General features: G+C 41.1%; 1 protein-coding gene across 4 annotated transcripts; it reads left to right on the top strand.

Annotated features, from left to right (window-relative positions):
- Window positions 1–379: 379 nt before the first annotated feature.
- FZD6 (frizzled class receptor 6) lies at window positions 380–23,776 on the top strand. 4 transcript variants are annotated; one of them, XM_035124543.2, is made up of 7 exons: window positions 380–599; window positions 1,926–2,304; window positions 11,533–11,729; window positions 13,450–14,467; window positions 16,958–17,106; window positions 19,953–20,396; window positions 21,983–23,776. In XM_035124543.2, exons 2-7 carry the CDS (start codon window positions 2,098–2,100, stop codon window positions 22,143–22,145), a joined length of 2,178 nt encoding a protein of 725 aa, XP_034980434.2. In that variant the 5' UTR covers window positions 380–599; window positions 1,926–2,097; the 3' UTR covers window positions 22,146–23,776. The 4 variants fall into 4 exon arrangements, with proteins under 4 accessions (XP_034980434.2, XP_060133660.1, XP_034980433.2 ...); XM_060277677.1 differs by having other exon boundaries at window positions 380–631; XM_035124542.2 differs by having other exon boundaries at window positions 586–724.
- The last annotated feature ends 24 nt before the right edge of the window (window positions 23,777–23,800 follow it).

Genomic DNA, 23,800 nt, shown 5'->3' with positions numbered 1-23,800 from the left:
ACACCGGGAACCAACATTTCGCCCAGTACCAAGCTAGATTGAAACAAAATGCAGAATGAGGAGACACCGTCGGTGTGCAGGTTAACAGCAAAGTGCACTCTGGCATTTCGGCATGCAGGTGAAGAATATCATTTGCCCACTTTTTAAAAAAACCCCAAAAACTCCCTGCACGCAAAGAAATAGCACAGAAGGACGAAAAGCTTGTGATCTCGTAGTCCTCCCTCTCCACTAAGCTAATTTCCTACTTTCAGAGGTTTATCTGCCTTTAAGAAAAAAAAAGCGGAGGAGCATTAGAAACGCGATTCCGCCTCCCCCGTGCTCATTTTCACGCCTTTTCCCGGGAAGTGGAAGAGACGCCGGTGAGGCGCCGCCATCTTGGCGGAGAGGAGAGAAGGGGAGGCGGGAGCGGGGAGGGGATCCGGGTGGCCCCAAGAAGGTGCACCAGCCCCGCCCCCTCGCCCTTCTCACCGGTCGTTCAAATATCGCGCGATTCTTCTAGCACCACCATCACCACCTCCCTGTCTCGGCTGGCCCTGCATTCTGTCGTCGAAAGGACCCGTGAGCCCGCGCGGCCGTTTGGCACCCTGAGGCGAGGCCAGGTACGGCGCCAGCTCTCTGCCGAGCCGCTCAGGTGAGGGACGGGGGCGTGGTTTGGCGCCCAGCTGACCGCCCCCCGCCCCCTCCACTGTGGTTTCTTCCCGTCTGAGGGACCCGACGGGACGGGGTAAGGACGACGCCTTGTGTTGGTATCTGGGGGCGGCCCAAGGGAGGCAGGTGAGAGAGTTTCTTCTTCCACTGCGCTGAGCGCGGCGTTGGAGAAGCAGCAGAAGCAGAAGAGGCCGCTTGTTTGGAGGACTTAATTAAATCCGGGTTTTCTGTTCCTCTCTACGTTCTGAGCATCTTGGGAAAAATGTTCCATGGCAGGTAAGGCGACTTCGAAGAGCTTTCAGGGCAAAGTCGTTGGTAGTCTCTCTCGTTTCAAGTCTTCTCCAAATCCGGGTGAAATAGCTGTATTAGGACAAGCGGAAAGTCACGAAACGGCGTGTGAGTTTTCCAGAGCCTTTCTACCAGGCCATCTCTAGGTGGTAAAGCAGGGAGGGGAAATGCTGGCTGCAATTCAAGCTATGGAGGCATTGTCGAGGGAAGGAAGGAAGGGAGTTGATTTCTGAGGCGGAGAGAGCCTCGGTAGTTGCAAAGTGTGGGCGGAATCGGGCTGAAAACATACCTGTTAGAATAGATCGTACCCGTCTCTATATTCACGTTGTAACGTGAGCTTTCTCCCCTCTGAAATGTCTGCCGTCAGCTTAATTGGTATGTAGGCATCTTTCCCTCTTTTGGTTCATCTGTGCGATGAGGAAGAAGTTTCAGAGCTCTTCAGTCAGCGCTGTAATGCAAGCAGTTCTTTTGCAAACCACATTGTAAACTGTAAATGTATTGGCTGTATTGAGGGCCCTCCTGTAAACTTGTATTTTGACGTTTGCTGCTTATATGTCTAAATTATATGTTTAGAAGTTATGACTGACCTACAATTTGAAAATCGGGGTGTGTCTTTCAAGTTTCTTAAGGTGTTTCTGAGAAATTTACCCTGTGGGGTTTAGTTCTTCGTAACATGTAGTATGTCTTTGCAGCTGCAATCCCAGGTAATCTTCGTTGAATGTAGTGAGACTTATTTCTGAATGAACATGCATAGGCTTGTACTGTGCAGAATACTAGTACTGTAACTGATTATTAGCTGAGCTATCCTGATTCACTGCTGTCAACAACTGATCCAGTTGTATTTTGCCTTGGGGAGGTGTATGGTAATAATAGCCTACTTTATTTCTAAAAGTATTTGTAAGCTTTTGCTTTTTAAACTTCTATTTGATGCGTTTCAAAGATCTTGAAGCAGTTACAGCTATTGTTAACTGTTCTTTTTTCCTTTACAGTGCACAAATGGCAAAGTTTATCTTTCAAGTAATCGAGACAGGCAGATGAGAATATGAAGAGAAACAGGAAATCCAGTCTTGCCATTTCATTGCAGTCTCTGAGAAATTAAAAAAGGAATATGTGTTTACTTTGACCGTGAACAAAGTATCCTGTGGAGAAGCTGATCATGACATGACACTGAAGTGTGAAATGCCTGGGAAGATGGGTATCTTTGTACTTCTGACTTTGAGCTTAATCTTAAACTTGACACATGGGCATAGCTTATTCACATGTGAACCCATTACTATCCCAAGATGTTCTGGAATGGCCTACAATATGACATTTTTCCCCAATGTGATGGGGCACTATGATCAGCAGACTGCAGCTGCCAGAATGGGGGTGAGTTGTTATTTCTCTACCGTACATGGTATAACTTTTTTTCCTGTTATATGTACAAATGTGATTCTGGCAGTAAAAAGAATTCTAGGTAAGACATGTTAAATATTACACATTATGAGGAAAAACCTAGTGTTCTGAAACAAAACTTGAAATAGTTAAAGGGACCCCTAACCATTAGGTTCAGTTGTGAATGACTCTTGGGTTGCGGCGCTCATCTCGCTTTACTGGCCGAGAGAGCCAGCGTACAGCCAGCATGACTAAGCCGCTTCTGGCGAACCAGAGCAGCGCACGGAAATGCAGTTTACCTTCCCGCCGGAGTGGTACCTTTTTATCTACAGTACTTGCACTTTATGTGCTTTCGAACGGCTAGGTTGGCAGGAGCAGGGACCGAGCAACAGGAGCTCACCCCGTCGCAGGGATTTGAACTGCCGACCTTCTGATCAGCAAGCCTTAGGCTCGGTGGTTTAACCCACAGCGCCACCCGCGTCCCATTTGAAATACCGGTAATTACCAAACACCTAAAAATCAGAGAGAGATGCAGGTACAAACATAACAGTATGGGCATGTGATCAGATTTTAGGGTCTATTCTTACATGGTTTTAGCCTGAAAATTTACAAAAGAGCTCCTAGATCCTGTCTGAAGAAATGTATAGAAGATCTTCTGTATTACCTTTTTAAATCTTCAAAGTGTTTAGTCATCTGAGCTTCCTGACTGTTTATAGCAGGCAGACTTGTGCTGTATCCCCTCAGGCCACTGGCATCTGTATGCAGTTGGCATAAAAATTCATTGCTGCCCATAAAGTTCTAAAATATGAGATGCATCTCTTCCACAGATCTCCTAACTGGGTATAAAAGCATAGGTGTAGTAACTACTCAAATAAGTTTTGTTCATTATGGTAAATGAAAGGAGTGTTAAGCTTCTCTGAAGTTGATTCTTGTCTCTAACATACTCCTTCAGACTAGACATTCACAATTCTCCATGGTGGGGTTGACCAAACATGCCTGTGAATTAGAGATGTTATCTAATTTTTTTAAAAAGAAACTTAACCATGTGAGTTTGAGTCAATCAATGAATTGTTAGAAGGTGTGTAAATTACCATGGGATTTTTTTCTAAAGAAAAAAGTACTTTTAAAAATATGCATATTTTTCAGCAGGCTGTGTCAGAATAAATTCTTTTTTCTGTCAGGGAAGGCAATACCTTTTATTAATAGTGGTGTTTACTATGTACAATGCTTTCCAGTAATTGTAGTGAACATTAATTACAATTTTGAAGCAATCCAGGATGTCTTTTTACTTGATCTAAATATTTAAAATAGTTTGACTAAGCGCTCTGCCTGCTTGCTGATCCTTTCTCTCTAGGTAGTGCAGCTATAGAGCGTTGGTAATGGAAAAAGCAGACATCTCTCACGTGATCACCTGCACTCTCCCTCTGCATGGTACAGTGGTGAGGAATGAGCCCAATTGTCCTCACCATTCCACCAGCTTTGAGAGCATGAGCATGAAGAGACAATAGGGTCAAAGATAGGGCAAGTGATAGTTGCCTCTGAATGCTCAATTACCCTCTCCCTCTAGAAGCCTGTACCTGCTCATGTGTTCTTTATTTGGGTGCTGGAGCAGGAAGAATTAGGCCCAGAATTGGCGGCCGCCAGGCACGTGACAATGCAAATCGCCCTTCTCGTCACCGCACGTCGCGGCACACCAGCCAGCGTCTCGCGGCACACTAGTGTGCCGCGGAACAGCGGTTGAGAAACGCTGATCTATACCATGAGCAAGAGAGGTAGTGGGAGCAGCTGCTGCTTTCCTTTGCTTGCAGATGGAGGAGGTGTTGAGGGTGGTTTCTGTGGGCTTCCTGGCTAGGATGTTCTTCCTCCTTCCTGTGCTTCAGCCTCTGCTACAGAGCAAGGGAAAGGAGAAGAGATTTCTGTTTAGTGTTTGCCAGTTCTCCCTAGAAGTTTTAATATGTATGTGTTAGTGTTTATTTTAAATATTAACATTTATAATAATTCTCCAAAAGCATTAAACTGCCAATCCCGGGTAGACTTTGGATATTTGGAATGATAAGAACACAAGTGAGGGGCACATTGCTATTTTCATCCTTCCCTTCCCCTCCCATTTCACCTGGAAGGAAGATGTGCATCCTTCAACCATCTGTACTGTTGAATCCTTATTTTAATTTCTGTCAGACACTTATAGTTTTGGTGGTATATATTTTGGTGGTGGTTTCTCATATATAAAGATTTCTAAACACAAGCAAATGTTTGTTTGTGACAGGAAAATTAAGGTACCTGTGCAATTAGAAATTGCACTGAAGCATTCCTTATTCTCTTGTAATATAACTGGCAAGTCAGTACATGTAGGAATGGAGAACAAAACTTGATTCACATTCAGTGTTCTAAAGGATATGTCTTTTAATGCTGCATTTCTAAGCACACTTTCTTGGAGCATATCCTATTGAAGCTGGAGGCACTTGCTTCCGAGTAAGCTTGCATGGGACTGTGCTGTAAAACAAGACTAAAACACTAATAAGTAGACAGACTTTTAGCTCTGTATATGAGCATGCATCAGATCTAATGAACAAAGTGCTAAGTAATGTAACATTGAGACAAAAACAAAACAAAACTCATGCTAGATGGAAGTCTAAACAGGCTGTTTAAGGAGAGAGACCTCAGGGTCATAGTAAAAAGTTTTATGAGTGATAAAAGTAAAGTTCAGTGATGGAACTATTGGAAGGGAGTTTGGAAAAAACATTGAAACTTTGTAATGCTATTATGTACATCTATGGTGTACCCGCTTTTGGAATACTTTGTATGCTTTCGGTTGGAATTATTAGGGAGGGGATTTGAAAGCAGCAGCAAGTACAGCAATATAAAATATAGTGTACCTACTTTAGCATACTTTGTGCAACTTTTGTGTAGTCCTAAAAAAAAAGAACTTGAAAAGGTACAGAAAATGGTAACTATAGTGATAATGGCATGATGATGACTCATCCTTTAAAAGTCTTAATGTCTTCAGCCATTGTTATCATGCTCTGATTGTGAGCCTTTCTGGGGTATCCACCTACCACTATTTGAGAAAACGACAAAAAGTCTTGTAACACCTTAAAGACCAACACATACAGAGAGAGCACATGATGGAAGCATGAAGAAAGGAAAAGTTAAACAAGTAGAAGAGTTGAGAACTGAAATAATAGGTTTAAGCTGTTTTGATCCATAAAAATAATTCTCTGCACCATGGAGTGCTACTGTGAAATTGCTATCCTGATATTCCTCAAAAACTATTTCTATAATGCCTCTTTGTTTCAGATAAGTTAACTTTGCACCATGCTTTCGGTCAGGCTAAATTGTCATACATTTAAGCAGTCTTGAACCTGGGCCAGTTTTATATTGTTGTAATAGCTCAGTGGCATCAGCATACTGGTGATGAAACTGCTTCATCCCGAATCAATGCAGTCCACTTTTAGTTGTGACTAATAGCTCAGTTATTGGCTCTGCTTTGCCCCTTCCTTTGAGTGTTTGTGCCTGACTGGAATGTGTCCTTGAGCTCTGATAAGTGTTCTTGCCTGCCTGAATAGAAGATAGAGAGGAGTATGTAGGAATTAGTTTACTGTACAAATATAATATTCATTGTTGCCCATTGCTTTTCCCACTTTTGCCTGTGAGTCCAGAAGGGAATGCAACCCTCCGACCAAAGCCAGCCTGCTCGTGAGGTGGGATAAAGTGCCCACTTCAGGTGGCAGAAGCACAAGAGGCAGTATTTCGCCCACCCCACTGATTCCACCATTGCTAGAATACCCTCCTCTCTTGCCAGTGAGAGGGAGGCATTCCAGCATGTGGTGTTGCACCTTGTCTTTCTCAAGAAAAATAAAAAAATATTAAGCTTTTGTATTTGCACAAGGAGGGGAGCAGCTCTTTTCACAGGTATCCCATCAAATTGCAGTTCAGTATGCCATCTGATAACTAGATTGAAAATGGTTTATATCTAAGTTCCTACTTGGAAGTCAGTGTTCAGAGCCGTGACCATGAGTATTATAAACACTAAAACCACTGCTAAAGGTGCCTCATAACTCACACCCAAGTGACTCTCCTCAGTTACTCATAAATCTGTACTTAGCGGTTCTCTCTAACCAAATGAATTTCTAACTTAGTTGCAAGTAGGGAGAACAAATTATCATTTGAAGGTAAGGATTTATTTGCTATCCAATCAGTTTGCTAAGATAGCTGCAAATGCGTTTTAATGTATCAACTGAACATTGCTTTCTGCTTTACATAACTGAATCTTAATTATGAAGATGAATTTTAAAAAATTAGTTCTGGGTATGGAAAGTAGCTGATGGGCAGCCTTGTGTGAGTCACATTTCTCAACAATAGTTCCCAGTCTGGGAATAAGATCGCCTGCTCACATTTGTTGAGAAGGTGAAAATACAGTATTACGGATTTTAAATATATATGCTATTCCAGGAAATCTTTGGTATTAATTTCTAATCAATATTTTATATAATTTCCTTACCAAAAATGAACCTAATAATTTTATTTTCCAGGAAAACAACAACTCCCTTTCAGTTGTCAGTTCTAATATAAGCTGCTTTGGGATTACTGTATAAAGCTATAATTCATGTCATAGACATAGTTTAATGGCCACAGTGGCAAATAAAGGCCTTGTTTTAAAATCATAGATAAAAATGCAAACCAGTTATGACCTAGCTAAAATCCTATGGCATACTGTTCTATTTCTTTAGTTCAGAAGTTGCCACTTCCATGTTGAGAGATACTGTTGGTACAGACATACTTTTTCTTTCTGACTGTATAAGGGTAAGAGAAGGAACCAGTGGGGTTGGAGACTGCAACACTTGTCAAAATTCTAAATGTTTCCATGGCTTCTGTATTCATTGTATGCATGGAATTATCTCAACCTTGCAAGAAACTTGTGTCTCTGCCCAAAGTCGCACTCTCTTCAGTCTGAGCGGGGATATGGACTCTGCTCTCCCTGGTCAAAGTCAAGCACTCCAGCTGTTCTGTATCTTGAAACTTCTCTTGGGACACGGTACATTAAATTTAAAATATAACTAACGATCTGTATGGGCAGTACTGTCACAGTTGCTTAACAAACAGTTTAATTAGGTAATGTGTTACATGCTTACTAGGAAGTTGAATTGCAAAGCAGAATGATTAGTCACCTAACTTAAATTGTAGAAGTTTGAAAAGCTAGCTTGGAAGTCAGGTATGGTTTATGTGAAGTACGTAATGCATATACATATGGTAGGTTAGAAAGGGATAATACATGTCATTGAGAGAAAAGCTATTTTTAAACATCATTCTTTCCTTTGGGAGAAAGTGAATGATACTGCGCCTCCAGTTCACACAAATGTGACTTGTCTTACTGAATGTGTGTAGCTTCCAAGTCCAGTGTTTTAACTTAGACCAGGGGTTGCTAACCCTTTTGGGCCTGTGCCACCCGTGTCCCTAGGCAGCTAGTGCACTAGTCACATTTCATCTCACCCTTTGTAAGAATTAAAAGGTGCACTAGCTGCCTAGGGACACGGGTGGCACTGTGGTTTAAACCACTGAGCCTAGGGCTTGCCGATCAGAAGGCCGCAACGGGGTGAGCTACCATTGCATGGTCCCAGCTCCTGCCAACCTAGCAGTTAGAAAGCACGTCAAAGTGCAAGTAGATAAATAGGTACCGCTCCAGCAGGAAGGCAAACGGTGTTTCCGTGCACTGCTCTGGTTCGCCAGAAACGGCTTAGTCATGCTGGCCACATGACCCGGAAGCTGTATGCCGGCTCCCTCGGCCAGTAAAGTGAGATGAGTGCCGCAACCCCAGAGTCGTCCATGATTAGACCTAATGGTCAGGGGTCCCTTTACCTTTACCTTTAGCTGCCTAGCCAATAGATTATCCCCTCCTATCCACACGTGATGCATCTTCACATACACACACTCCCTCAGCCAAGCAGTTAGACTTGAAAAGTGTTAACCCCCCCCTGCCTAATTAAGGATGAGTGTGATATTTCTGGAGAATACAGCTAGGGAGGGAAGTTCCAAGGCCACATTGTTCAGCTTTCCCCCCAGCTGCAGTTGACAGGAAGATCGCCCCATCTCCACGCCACAGCAATTGTAGCATAGGGAACATTTTTTTATGGTTCACAGCTGGGAAAGCTTATTCTCTCCTTGCTGTGGAACACCACTCATCACCCCAGCCAAAGCACTTAGGCTTGGAAAAGCCTTCTATGGGTTACCACATATGGGTTTTTGAAGCCTAATTTCAGTAGGAGGGTGGGGATACTGCTGTTGCCAGATTACGAAGTGTCAAGGTCCTCTTATGGATGGACACTAGGGGCGACCTTGGTGTGTGCAATGCCTGTGTGCACAACTTCCTAGTTGCAGTGGCTGATGTAAGAAGACTGTCATATCTTATATTCCACCCAGAACCCCATGCTGCTGTCTTGGATCCAGTAATTTTGCTTGTGACTCATTGGTATGGTTCGGTGCCCAGTTGCCAGACTGTGGTTTGGTAATGATGAGCACTCCATAGGCTTGCCTACTCCTCTTCCTCCGCCCTTCCTAATTAGCTTTAATTGTGGTCAGTGTTACATCTAACTGGCATGATTGCATTACCACTAATCATAGTTGGCTTGTAACCAGAGACAAAGGACTTGGGTGCTGACCTAGAGAGGGTGAGACACAAAAGGGGAGTTTTTGTTCAGTTACAAAACTATGGTTTGACAATGAAACTTTAATGGAGTCTAGCCTAAGTCAAGTAATTGCTTTGTCTAGCACTTGTATGGCCTCCCTTGCATTTGACTGGAACCTTTCAACTGATTTCACTTGCACTAAACCCAGAGAAATACCTTCGCAGTTCTAAGATCACAAGGCAGTTGCGTCTGTGAATATGCAGTGTATAAATGTTGAAAGCTGCAATAATTATATCATCTTGATCCTGATAGTGTGGTGTAAATGTAGGGGATAATTTGTTGGCTTTAGCCAGGAGAAGTTTGGATTCAAATCCATACATATACATGAAGCTCTTTGGGTGGTCTTGAGCATGTTTGTGGACTTAATTACATAAACTTTGTTAGGTACAAAACCAGATTTTCAGGAGCACCAAGGACTCTGGGGAAAAGAAAACCCATGGGTTCGTTGTTTCTTTGTCCTAAGTTAAGCGGGGTTCCGATTGGAGCCTAAGTTAACTTTTTGCAATGATTATTGTAGAGGAATGATCTCAGTTATTGTGCATTCCACTACCCACTTCATGCTAACAATTCAACTAGAGAATGTGTTTTCCTCTACTCTTGTTTTTGATGGTTGTTGGGAAATGTGGACTTCCTACATTTGTGGAAAGTTTCCAGTTGGCCTATTTAATGTACTGTATATGAACAGTAAAGGGAAAATATGTCTATATATTTTCCAGATGGCCATTGAATATAATAAGCAAAATAAAATTATTTCATTTAGGTAAGCATAGAACCTGGTACTTTGGAAAGCATCATCTGTCACTTTTAACAACTAGCAGAAGGAAATTACCGAATGCAAAATGAGCAATAGGGCTCTGGATATTTAATTAAACATGTAACATGGTTACAAGAAACAAAATATGATGTGACTACTATAGGGTTCACACTAGAAACCTGGAATTTATTACAGTGGCAGCAGCTACATTTCCTCATCTCACCATTGCTGACAGGTGTGGTTGTGTGTGTATAAATACATATACACTTATTTCTTGCTTTCTCCACACCCCAAACAAGGGATTCATTGACTTTTGTTTGATGCCTGCTAAAAACATTCTTGTTTAAACAAGCACAGATGCTTAGAAAGTTGAGGCAATTTTAATCTCTTTTAGTATTTTAAGTTTTGTATGTGTTAAAGTAGGGTTGTAATTTTTTCTTTATTTTTTGTTTTATCTTGTAAACTACATTGAGGGTTTTTTTATATAAACAAACAGTGAATAAATTTTATGAAATAAATAAAATAAACAAATGAAGTCATTCTGTGCATACATTCCTTAAACAAATAGTCTATATATATGCCTATAGCATGAAACTCCCAAAAGCCTTTTGGTGCTGAATTTCTTGCTCTGTGGGCTTGCTTTTTGGTCAAGTATTTTATTATTTCATTTTATAATTCATATATAGCAAAGAGAACAGTTATAGCAACAGATGAAAATTAACAGATGAAAAACAAAACTATAAAATAGGCATGAGTACAGTTGCTCATGGGTTAAAATAACAAAGTCCAGGTAAAGACTATCAACGTTATCAGATTATCAAGTATAGTTCTAGAATCTAGATTTACCAGGCCTGTTTTAGAAGAGGTTTGTATTGGAAATGATGGTTCTTATATGCTAAATCATATAGGAAGTGTCTGGAGGTTGTAGTCCTTGTTGAAATCTCAAATTATGCATGGTTTTACCCTACTATACATATATTCCAGAGGTGAGTGGTACCAAGCATCCAGTGTAAGATTTTAGGCTTTTTTACATTGAGTTGCAATTACAGTTCATGCTGCCAAGATCATATATAAGACCAATTCTGTTTGACAATATACATTGGTTTCATCAAAAATATTCAGTAACATAAATTTTGGACAAGAAACAGTAGTTTCTTTAGTAATGTTGATCATTTCTGTCAAAATTAAATTCCAGAAATCTTGCACGGTCTATGGGCTTTCAGTAGCTGTTGCAGTGGGCTTCTGTGGTTCTCCCTGGAGCCAACTGCTTCCTGATGTTTTAAAAAGTTTTATGTTGACCATGTTAAGATACACGGGAGTTGCATTAATCTAACTGGAAAGAAATTGCAAGGTGCAAATGTCCAAATTCAATGTTTTGCAGTCACAACTTTCCATTTGCTGCACACTCCAGTTTTTTTATATACTTCCAAACTTACCTTTCCTCTGCTCAGCAAGATGCTCTAGGAACCTGGCATTGCCTTGAAGACTACATTTCCCTATGCAGGGCAACAGCAGCAGTAGGAGAGATGGGGAAATGTGAAACATGGCTATTGGCAAAGGCAGATGAGAGGAAATGAGCTGGAGTGCCCTCGACCTCCATTTTAACACTTGTTCCACTTCTGAAATCTAATGTTTTACTAATCTTTTGTAACTCAAATTTTGTAACAAGACAGTGTCAGTTTTACAAGAAAAAGAATGCAGGCTACATTGATTAGAGCCAACGTTGCTTTGTTCTGATTTCTTTGTAGATGTGCTAATCAAAGTACCATTTTTCCTCTCCCAAAGGATTTCCTTCCTCTTCTGAATGTCCAGTGCTCACCAGATATTCATGCATTTCTTTGCAAAGCATTTGTGCCTGCCTGTTTGGATCAATCGCGTGTGATTCACCCATGCCGAAGTCTCTGTGAAAGAGTGTACTCTGACTGTAAACAAGTGATAAACACTTTTGGAATTAATTGGAATGAGGAACTTGAATGCAGCAGGTACAGTGTTTTTAATTCTCTTTATTTCTAATGTATTTTACTTTGACCTAAGACAAAGTCCTAGTCCATACATTCATGCAATAAACTTCTCTTTGTTTGTTACGTATTAGCATGTGTGCCTCCTCCACACAGATGATCTTCTGTATAAACAGATGCTCTTTGTTGCAATCTATTTGTGTGATGACACCCATCACCCTGAGCGCATGCAGTTCTTTCATTCCCTTTTTTTTTTAGGGAGAACAGTTGTGAATTGGACTCCCCAGGATTATTTGTGATGAGAAGAGTGTGCCTGCTCTTTCAAGGGGAGAGGAGCACTGCCAGGTTTATGCATGTGCTTGGACCAAGTGTATATCTGATGAAGTGAATAAGCTAATTTGCTTTGCATACCTTATATTCCAGCGTATAAGACGACTGGGCGTATAAGACGACCCCCAACTTTTCCAGTTAAAATATAGAGTTTGGGATATACTCGCTGTATAAGAAATTCGACCCAGCGTATAAGACGACCCCTGACTTTTGAGAAGATTTTCCTGGGTTAAAAAGTAGTCTTATACGCAGGAATATACTGTATATATTTCAACCTAGACTCTTCAACTTTTCCGTTCTCTTCTGTACAAGCTCTTTAGTGCTTCAGATTCTTGCTCATCTATACTGTATAGGAAACAAAGATCATTACAGGACTTGCATGCATGGTAGTTGGTAAATAGCAACTGGGGTGAGGAAGATTGAAGGATTAAGAAAAACTCATACCTTGAGTCCCCATCTCAGAGTTGAAGCACTTTGGAAGAAGAACTTTATTGTTGTCTTTTCTTCTGCCATGGTCATTAAGCACATAATATGATATCTCCTATAAAGGACATGTGCATTTGGAGGCCACTTTATTTTAAGAGCATTTATAAATAGCTTTAATACTTAAAAAAAAATCTGTGTTATACATATAAAGCAATGGAAGCAGTGGCCAGTCATGCCCGAGTAGCTCAGTTGGTTAAAGCATGGTGCTGATAATGCCAAGGTTACAGGTCTGATGCCCGGATGGGACAGCTGCATATTTACAGGAGGCTGGACGAGATGATCCTTGTGGTCCCTTACTTCTCTACAATTCTATGGTTTTATGGCTGCATCTCTCAGGCAAGTGTTTGGCCTCAGCTATACTTGCTTTGGAAAACTCTTACAATGACTACTCCAGATCACTCTTCCTGGAGCTGCCTTGAAAGATGGTTGGAAGAATGTTGTGGGTTGCTTCTTGACTGACACAGGCCACAGCTATTTTAGCATATCTATACTGGCTTTCTGTTAGCTTCTAGGCCCTGTACAAAGTGCTAATGAAAACTTTAAAAAATCTACCTGGTCTGGGGTCTGCATAGACAAGCATTTCCTCTCATATGTACCTCCCTGCTCCCTCAGATCTGTGGGCATGCACTGCTTCAAATGGCACTTTTGTCCAGGGTTTTAATCCCTGCTAAATCGGCAAATGGACTAAATCCTACTACCTTGGCTGTGTAATCTTGGAGCCCCTGGTGGAGCAAGATTGGCTCGCAAGCTGGAGGCTCCTCGCCCCTGTAATTGAGGTTATGTTTCCTTTTTTAAAAAATCTGTTTTTATTCTTTGTGATCCCAGTCCCAGTCTAGTTTGATAACCATGCATCTGAAGTATGTGCTCTGAGCCTCTAGGGAAATGGCACCGAGTGGTCCCTCTGCATTTCCTCTCTTTCCTTTTCTAGGTTGGAGGATTGTGATGAAACTGCTGCTGTCACTCCTTCTCTCACTACAAAATCCCATGACACTAAGAAGACTCCAGGACAGCCCAGAAGAGATTATGGATTTTGGTGTCCACGTCATCTGCAGACCTCTGGTGGCCAAGGCTACAAGTTTTTGGGAATTGATCACTGTGCACCCCCCTGTCCCAACATGTACTTCAATAATCATGAGCTAGATGTCGCCAAAAGCTTCATTGGGATTGTTTCAATTTTTTGCCTTTGCGCGACTCTGTTCACATTCCTAACGTTTTTGATTGATGTTAAGCGGTTCAGATACCCAGAGAGGCCAATAATATATTATTCTGTTTGTTACAGCATAGTGTCTCTGGTATACTTCCTTGGGTTTGTCCTGGGAAACAGAACTGCCTGTAATAAGGTAGATGAAAAACTGCAGCTTGGAGAGACAGTTGTTCTTGGTTCTCAGAACAAAGCCTGCACAATTGTTTTTATGGCTCTGTACTTTTTCACCATGGCTGGAACTGTGTGGTGGGTGATCCTCACAGTCACTTGGTTCCTAGCTGCCGGACGAAAGTGGAGTTGTGAAGCTATTGAGCAAAAGGCAATGTGGTTCCATGCAATTGCCTGGGGCATGCCTGGCTTTCTCACCATTATGCTGCTTGCCATGAACAAAGTGGAAGGTGACAACATCAGCGGGGTTTGTTTTGTTGGCCTCTATGACCTGGATGCTTCCAGATATTTTGTCCTTTTGCCTTTGTGCCTTTGTGTCTTTGTTGGATTGTCTCTCCTCTTAGCAGGCATAATTTCTCTAAATCATGTGCGGCAAGTTATACAGAATGATGGCAGGAATCAAGAAAAGCTGAAGAAATTCATGATTCGAATCGGTGTCTTCAGTGGCTTATACCTGGTACCTTTAGTGATGCTCTTGGGATGTTATATCTACGAGCAGGTGTACAGGAAGATATGGGAAACCACTTGGGTTTATGACCATTGCGTTAAGTTCCATATACCTTGCCCTTATCAGGTAAGGGTGAAATACTTGCACAATTTATACAGGTACCTGAATAATTAAGAATATTGGTATTTGTTACTGCTGCTGCACATATATGCAATGCTGGGGATTTGATTGCAGCAACAACTGTGATACTGCTTTGTCTATTATTCTTCAGTTCTAAAGCCTCTTAGTTGTCCTGACCTAGTGTTCAATGTGGAATCCAGTCTTCCTCCGATTAATATTGTCCTAGAAAGTATAAACTCTTTGAGTACAAAGCAATGGAATAAAATTCTCTTTAGAACCCTCCTTGAAGATGTTAGTGACTTCTAGCTATTATTTCCTAAGGAGAAAATTTAAAAAGACTGTCTAAAAACAACAGCAAAACTAATATGCTGCTAGATAATAATCCTTCAGATTTGACGCCCATCTGTTCATATTGAAGATAAGTCATTTTTAATATTGTTGCTTAAAACATGCTTTTTTTCATCCCACTAAAATAGATGTGAAAGTTATCTACATTGCATATAAAAGTGAGGTTTTAAGTCACTCAAAAATGGAAAAAGATGAAAACAGAAGTTTATACTTGTAGATAGCAACCTCTGATCTAGTTATAACTAGGAAAATGTTAGTTCATTTTGGCTTATATAGTTGCCTCCAGATGTGAACTTCCATCAGCTCCAGGCAGGACAGCCCAATGGTCAGGAATTATGGAAGCTATAGTCCCCAACATCAAGAGGGACCACTTTGACTATCCCAACCTAGATTCATACTGCATTTATTCCAATACTAGCTGGCCCAGCCACGCGTTGCTGTGGCTCATCCCTGTGATTGGCCCCACCCTGTCCCGACCCATGACCTATCCCACCCCCTCGGCCCAGTCTGCAAACCCGAGCCGAGATGCTGTGGAGAGGGAAGCTTTCCTAGCTGCAGTACCAGTGTAGCCATCACTAGAGGGCGCTGTTCTGCAACCTCTCCTGTGCTCCCATCATCCCCGGCTGTCTTGAGTTTTGTGTTTGGGAACAGTGTGTTTTACCTGCTTTACCTGCCACAGGTGTGACATCTATCTACGCAAATGGTATGCAAACCCTCGCATATCCGCATGTGATATTGTGTCCAAATTTGAACGCAACCGGTCAAACGGTTTCGGTGAAAAGTGGAGACCAACAAACATGTCCCTTTTACATTTTTATATACAGTATATAGATATGGATTATTTAAGCAAAAAATACTTATATCAGAGCATTTCCTTTTTAGTGGTTTTGCTTTATTAGATTATTACATTCAGCTTGGTTCAAGCTTTTTAAAATAACTATTTACTCAAAATAGTATTTCTGGCATCAGCTAGTAAATGATCCTGAAGCTAATAAAAATAGGCCAGGGTGGCAATGGAGAGACCTGAATTAGCCAAGCTATACAAAATAAAAATCTGAGTGCTAGGTAAGACAGGCAAGTTAGCACTTGAGTTAAATATCATTGCCCTTTTTTGAGCCTGTTCTTCACAAGAGTGGATTAATTTTGCAGTGAACAGCAGAAAAGACACTGGTACATACCCCCAAGGCACTCTGAAAATCCTGCCACCTCTAATTAACTTCAGCCCATCAGTTCCATCGTCTTTCCTGCGCACTCAGATGACACAACTGTGTTACTGTACAGAGTATCACTAAAGAAATTGGTTAGTACTGAGCACTTAGAAGAATTAGCTACACTTGTTATGCATTTCTCCTTTCTATACAGCTGTGGCCACATTTTTTGTGACTTAAGTGTATCTGTCTTCAACATTTAAGAACACAGGCAAGTTCTAAAGAAGTTTCTTCAGGCTTCTCCTAAGGGATTTATGGAATTGTAGTTTTGTGATGCTGGAGTAACTTAACTCTTATGTGTTGTGTTTTTTCTCTCATTAATACATTTTCCCTCTATTCTAGTAGGGGTTTCAATGCAAACCCCATCATGATCCTGGAGCAAGGCATACTTCCACTCACCACCAACTACTGGGCAGGGGGAGTATACCTTGCTCCAGCAAAAGAACAGTGGGGAGCTCACTTTAAGCTCGCCATTGTTCCTTTGAAGTCATGCAGGCAGTGGCCCCACAAGTATGGCAGGTGTGGGTGCTTTGCCAGAAAGTGCCTGAGAGGCCAAACTGGGACCTCTGGCAGGCCAAAGTTGGCTACAGACTGGAGGTTCCCTACCCTGAGGCTTATTTATTATTTTTGTGTCATTTTCTAAATAAATTAAAACCACACCATTCAGTACTGTGTCATAGCATCATATTCTCCCTGCTTACGCTTGCAGCATTTCATTTTCTGGAGTTTTGATGACAAAATATTGTGATTAAGCTATTTTAAGTGTGTAGCATAGGTACAGTATTCTCGTTTTCTTAAAGCTGTTTAAGCCTGAGTGCGGCTTAGTTGATATAAAACTGCAAACTCCTGTATCACTACTGTATTCATTTTCTACTTTGCAGTATAGGGTTGAAAAACCATATTTCTTTTGAATTTTTAATGAATGGTTATTATTTTCCAGGTCAAGATATTGGCAAGACCAGAAATAATTTTGTTTCTGATGAAATACCTTATGACTTTAATTGTTGGCATCTCTCCAGTTTTCTGGGTGGGAAGCAAGAAGACTTGCTCAGAATGGGCAAGTTTCTTCAACAGGAATCGCAAAAGAGAGTAAGACACATTTTTTGTGGTAATATTTTAAAAACAACAAGATAAAGTTAGTGGGCACTGTTAATTGGCGTGTTTTAAAAGTGTGTGTGTGTGTGAGAGAGAGAGACAGAGACAGAGAGAGAGACAGAGAGAATCTTGGGTTGCTTCCTGACTTTGTTCATAGGATTGCAGGTTGTTAAAAAACAATCCCCCCCCCCCCCGAAAACATGTGGTCTCTCATCTTTGATGTGGAACTTCCTGTTGTCATCATTGTTTAAGTGTCCCCTCCCTGCCTTCGAATTGGAACTTATAGGCAATACCAACTGCAAGGTCTGGAAGTGCCCTTGCATGGGGGATTTTTTAAAGCTGTAGTTAGTCAGATGCTGAATTTCCTCCCAAACCAAATCTTCCTTGGTAAAATGGCCAGTTTTCTCCTTTTGCAAAAGAGGCTGAGCAGTTTAATCCTGAGCAGCAGGGCTGTGACTTGGTCAGATTTTCTATCTCCTTTCTCACAGCCTGTATTATTAGCATGAATGTTTTAATGCTATGCCATATTTTTATACAGTCTTTCTTGATGCTTGGTATTGCATAATTATTTGGAGATTGATCTCAGGAAGAGGAGAAATTGAGAATAATATTTTCTCTAAGCTCCCACAGAGTGGTCTGTTATTCAGTTTAAATTCTTCTGGAGTATATTTTGAACAGTTTTATGTAGGCTATGTGTAAGTTCTCTTGGGAATACTTTTTTCCATTACAGTACTCTCCTTTGCATCCTGAATTCTTAATACGGCTTTTAGATTTCTGTATTTCTTTAAATTTCTTTACTCAAGGTTTGCAAGCAATTATCTTCAACTCCTTCAGCCCACATTCCTTTACAATGAAGATGTATATTCCTTTCCATATTCCTTCTTTTTCCGTTATTGTATAGCTATTTCATATGTGTGTCTTAGCAAAGTGATGTTCTCTATCAAATACAGCCCCTTATTACCCTGCTGGTTTGTCCCAGGTAGTCAGATTTATTTACCCACATCCCGAGTGTTATTACTTTAAGGTAAATATTGCACTTGTACATGTACAACCATATTATGCAGTAATGTGAAACCTGGAGCACCATTTCTGGCCACTGAGTGAGTTGCTGTGATTTGATTAATATTCCAATAGTTCAATGCATTAATGGCTACAATTTTGGCAAATGATACAGATTCTGTGAGGAAAGTGAGAAGCCAGTTTTGAGCAACTTGGGATTCTGTGGTGAGGGCAGGCAATAAGAGTGAAGACTAAGGAGCAGAGTGGGCCAAAAGTGTAAAGCAGGGTTTCCCAAACTTGGGTCTCCAGCTGTTTTTGGACTACAATTCCTATCATCCCTGACCACTGGTCCTGCTAGCTAGGGATAATGGGAGCATGTTAATCATGATCATATTGTTTTGAATATTAGTTGCCAGGGAGATTGTTGCCCTGATGTCCCTCTTGTGAGCTTCTCACGGGTTCTGTGAACCGCCCTGAGACCTCTGGGTATGGGACGGTATATAAATAAATAAAATATCTGCCTGCCTCTCATGGTGTAGAACCAGATGGATCTTTCATTTGATTCACTAGGAAAGTTATTGAAGGGCAAAGAGATGAAGACATGGATAAAGATAAAATACAGGTGGAGAAAACTTCCCAACAGGCCTAGTGTCTGATAAAGTTGTGTGTTTTCTGTACCAAGAGAGTGGCTGAGTAAGTAAGAATTAAGGGAGAACTAAGTTTCTTGTACTTGCAGGATTGTGGTTCAGATGCTACTTGCATAGAATATTGAACACGGGCCTGTGGTGCCAACTTGCTCAATGTCCTGGAGCAAATCATGCATTCTCACATCCCTTCTTGTAATTAAAACATTTGGGGGAAAATGCAGTAGCTCTTAAAATGACTGTAGCATGATCTTGTGCACTAGATAAGGTATTTCCAACCCTTTGTAAAGATGGGAGCAATAAATAGTTTATAGACTTGCTCCATATAAATGGAGGGGCATCTGGCTTTGATTCCAGTACCTGTGAGAAAGACCTAGGGGTCTTAGTAGACCAGAAGATCAACATGAGTCAACAGTGTGATGCAGCAGCAAAAAAAGCTAATGCAATTCTAGACTGCATCAACAGAAGGATCATGTCCAGATCAAGGGAAATAACTGTTACTGCTCTATTCTGCCTTGGTCAGACCACAACTTGGACTACTGTGTCCAGTTCTGGGCATCACAGTTTTAAGTTGGATATTGACAAGCTGGAATATGTGCAGAAGGAAGGCTACCAAGGTGATAAAAGGTCTGGAAACCAATCCTTTTGAGAAGTGATTGAGGGAGTTAGATATGTTTAGTCTGGAGAAAGCAGAGCTTTTATGATAGCCAGCTTGAAATATCTGAAGGGTGTCACATGGATGATGGAGCAACCTTGTTTTCTCCTGCTCTGAAGGGTAGGTAGGACCCAAACTAATGGATTCAAATTACCAGAAAGGAGATTCTGATTAAACATAAGGAATACCTTTCTGACAGTAAGAGGTATTTGACAATGGAAGAGGCTACCATAGAAGGTGGTGGGCTCTCCTGTAATGGAGATTTTTAAACAGAGGCTGAATGTTCATCTGTAGGGATTCTTAGCTGTAATTCCTGCATTGCAGAGGGTTGGACTAGCTGATCCATTGGGTCCCTTCCAGCTCTAGAATTCTATGAAAGAAAATAAAAAATGAGTTAAGAGTGCAGTGTGTCACATCTTAAAATTGGTAGTTTTGACATTGACTTCAGCATGATAAGGGTTTTCACATCTGAATGCAATTAGCACATCTAAATAGTTATGGAGGAGGGTTGTAATCACCATGTATTGTCTTCTCCCAATCAGTCCAATCAGTGAAAGCCGAAGAGTATTGCAAGAGTCATGTGAATTTTTCTTGAAGCACAACTCTAAAGCGAAGCACAAAAAGAAGCACTACAAATCCGGCTCTCACAAACTGAAGGTGATTTCAAAGTCAATGGGGACCAGCACAGCTGTCACAACCAATCACGGAACTTCTGCCATGGCCATCGCAAACCATGATTACTTAAGCCAAGACACGTTCACTGAGATCAAAAGCTGTCCTGAAACGTCTGAGAGAGAGATGGAAGCAGATGGAACAGCCAGCCAGAAAGTGAAAGGGGAAGAGTTTGCCCCCAGCGAACAAAGTGCACTGCACATGTTACCCAGCCCTAAAGTGGCTTTGGAACAGCTAGAAAAGAAAGGGAAGGCAGACAACACACAGGATATTGCCAGCTTATCTGAAAGCATGAAAAGAATGGTCGAAGGAAGGTAATTGCCTTTCCCTTAATTTTATGTGTTTTTAACTATTGCATGCTGGTTGTTACTACCACCAGAAAAGAAAAATACTGCATTTTACTTTAAAATAGCAGGAAATGGAAAATAAATCTTGAAAACAAGCTTTTTATTCCATGGAGCTGCAGCATCTGCGCTGGAGTGGGCACCTAAACCAATCTGTAAGCAATGGTAGCTACATTGTCTTAGACGCACACCTCTGAACACCTGAATATAGAATGCAAGGTGTAATTGTTCAGATACTTGGCTAGAATTTAAGAGGATACAAGCCAAGGTAGAAGATATTAACAGTGAGACTAAGCAGTTCAGGAGAAAATCAAGGGCCCAGTTGGATGAATTGCCATGTGAACTCCCAGTGTGGGAGCCTGTGCACTCTTGTTGGATTGGATCTGGGAGACCTGACATGTTTGCACAAGGTGGCTCAGTGTCCTTACGTTTCAGTTATGCATCTATAAAAAGATTCAACTCCCACAAAACAGCATAAATATTGTAAAAATTCAGTGCACACTGATAAATTATGAAAACAAATGTTGTTTTACTTTAATGAAGTTGTGTTTTGGTCCACCTTGATACCCAAATATTCTACAGTATTTTCATTAAGTTTTCATAGCAATGTAGGCAATCATGCAGCAAAGACAAAGGTCCCTTGCTCTTGGTGCAGAACCAGGATCTGGAATTTGCTGGGTTATACTGTAAGAATCCTGATCAGTGTTTGAAACTCCCATTGTTCTAGGTGCATTAAGTGACAAGGAATTTCATTAGTGCAAGCAGTTTCTGAGCTCTGGGCGCAGTACTGTGCCTAAGATTTCAGATTAAAACTGCAGAGTGGAAGGAAAGGAGGACCTTTTTCTACCTCCCTCTTCCAGCTACTCTCTGAAGACTGGAGAAGAGACCCTCTTAAGAAAATTAGGGAGATGGGCAGGGGAAGGACTAGACCATGTGAAAAATGAACATAATATTTTAGCTGCAGTTCATTCATTTTCAGCTTTGTATTTTGTGTAGGCACACTTTAAAAACATTCCATTGTTACTCCCATAACCTAGGTTTAAGGTGCCATTTAGCTCCTAGCTTTCATATCTCAATTTCTAACACTGATCCTGATGCCTGATTCAAAGACAAATATATCCCATGTTGTTAGTTCTGAGTGATAGCAGCTTTTCTACTAAAGGCTTTTTCCATCCCTGCTACCCAAAAACTTTAGTTGAAAACGGCATGCCTAATAATCAATCACCATTTTTTAAACCTGAGTGTTTGTTTTGTTTGCAGCAGGGATGGGGAAACTGGGGCCCTTCAGATGTTGCTGGACTCCATCTCCATCTCCCATCAGCCCCACCCAACATGTCCAATGGTTAAGGATGATGGGAGTTTTAGTACACCAACAACAACTAGAAGGCCATAGATTCCCCATCCCTGATTTACAGCAATTATATAGGCCGCCTAATAACATCATTCTCCGAATAGTTCATAGGACCTATTGTGTTTTTAAAAAGATGCGTATTTAGTTTATCATCTGTTTCAATGTATAATGTCTTTTCTTTCTTTTTTTTGTATGCATATAACAGGACAACTCCCAGAAGTGATCTAATTGAATCCCTTCCCCTCCAAGTTGGTCATCCGCACCTTGATGTTTCCCAGCCAGGCAGTCCCAAGGGATCAGTCTTGTTTGCCCATTCCTCTTCAGATTCAAGGAAAGCTCAGGAGTCTGGTCATAGTTCAAATGCTTAAAACGGTGAAAATTGCTACGTGAGTCATTTCAGCTCATGGATGGAGTCTGTGTTACACTGGAAATGACTGTTGCACTCTACTTTGCAAGGAGGTGCCACAATATCCTCCTTGGTCGCACTTCAGGTAAAACTAAAATTTCATTGTGAGGGGCCTAGCAACAGCTTCCTCTTCAAACTTTGGACATGTCCTAGCTAGCAGTAAGTTTGATCTGAAAAAGATAATGAATAAGTAAGTACTGCTTTTTATAACCTTTATGTCACACTGCATTGCAGTAGTGGAGATGGAAGGTATCTTGAGCTGTGTTATAAAACTACAACCTTCTAGCATTGCTATTTACTGTATCATAAATAGGTGGGTCACACAGGGGCAGGGAGAAGCTGATGCACCATGTGAGAATAACAGCACAGTCTCATTCTTGGAGAATCGGCTTAGGCTGCAAAGTACAAGCAGTGACCTGAGCACTTGTGGCTGAAGCATAGCCCAGTGTCTGCCTTTGCTGCTCTTATCAGTCAGCTCTGACCTGCAGGCCAGAGAATTACCCTAGGTTCTCCAGTGTGGTGCCAGTGGATACTACATCTCCCTCAGAAGTCCCCTTTTGGTACTTACCAAGGTATCTCCCTATTTTGGTTTTTGGCAGGGTTGAATTTTTCATTTGTCTTATTTTTGGGGGGAGGGGTTCTTTTGTGAAATGGGGATTTCTCACATGCCCCTTTCTTATTATCAAATCTGGCAAGTACACATGTACATCCACTTCTGATTTATGTGGTCCAACAGCCCATGGAATGCTGCTGAGAAATGTAATAGGGACCCTGCTTTTGCCTCTGCCAAAGCTGTGCAACTGTCTTTATGAACTGCAACTGTATTGTAAGAATACTGGGTGGTCACTGGTGCAGATGCTTCTCTGCAGGCATTTGTATTGGGTCTAGTAGACAAGCTATTTTTGTAAAAATAAAATAAAAATCTTAGGTGCAATGGCTCATAATTTTTGGGCCATTAGTAATATTTTATGTTATGGTCTAAACACTGAAATGGAAAGGGACTCTTGAATCAGAACCAGTTTTGAAAGTAGCTACTTTTATACAAGTATAGCACAGATCAGTTGTTTAGCTTACATAACAGGATGCTTTGTTATATACCTCTCTCCTATCCTTCATTATTAATATTATTATTATGCTCAAGTAAAGTAAGGTGGGGAGTGGTGAAGCCAACCACTGTTCACATGTTACCTGGGAATTTACTTAACCTCAGTGTTTCTACTCAGGGTGGTACCTTTCAAATCTGAGGCTTGAGCATTATCTAATAGTACCGGTAGCTTGCATTTTATAAAGTGAGATTCTGCATAAATTGAGCATTGAACTCCATCCCCTTCCCTTCCCCTTCTTCCCCCCCTATCAGAATAGACCTTTGAGACAACATATAGACCACAGTACCTATGAAGCTAATTTCCTAGCCTTTTGTAGTTTTGAGGATCTAAGCTGTAACCTTCTATATTTTTTTTTAAAAATACAGGTAGGTAGCCGTGTTGGTCTGAGTCGAAGCAAAATAAAAAAAATTCCTTCAGTAGCACCTTAAAGACCAACTAAGTTTTTATTTTGGTATGAGCTTTCATGTGCATGCACACTTCTTCAGATACACAGATACATCTGATACATCTG

The sequence above is a fragment of the Zootoca vivipara genome, chromosome 8 (genome assembly GCF_963506605.1).
Source record: "Zootoca vivipara chromosome 8, rZooViv1.1, whole genome shotgun sequence".
NCBI classification, from domain to species: domain Eukaryota; kingdom Metazoa; phylum Chordata; class Lepidosauria; order Squamata; family Lacertidae; genus Zootoca; species Zootoca vivipara.
Note: the sequence above shows the minus strand (reverse complement) of the source record. Positions and strands in the feature narration are given on the sequence as shown.

Excerpts from the sequence above, each read along its gene's own strand:
- FZD6 (XM_035124543.2), top strand. The coding sequence starts at position 2,098 with ATGACACTGAAGTGTGAAATGCCTGGGAAGATGGGTATCTTTGTACTT. Across the intron at positions 11,730-13,449 it reads GAGGAACTTGAATGCAGCAG|GTTGGAGGATTGTGATGAAA; the intron begins GTACAGTGTTTT and ends TTCCTTTTCTAG. Across the intron at positions 20,397-21,982 it reads AAAAGAATGGTCGAAGGAAG|GACAACTCCCAGAAGTGATC; the intron begins GTAATTGCCTTT and ends TGCATATAACAG.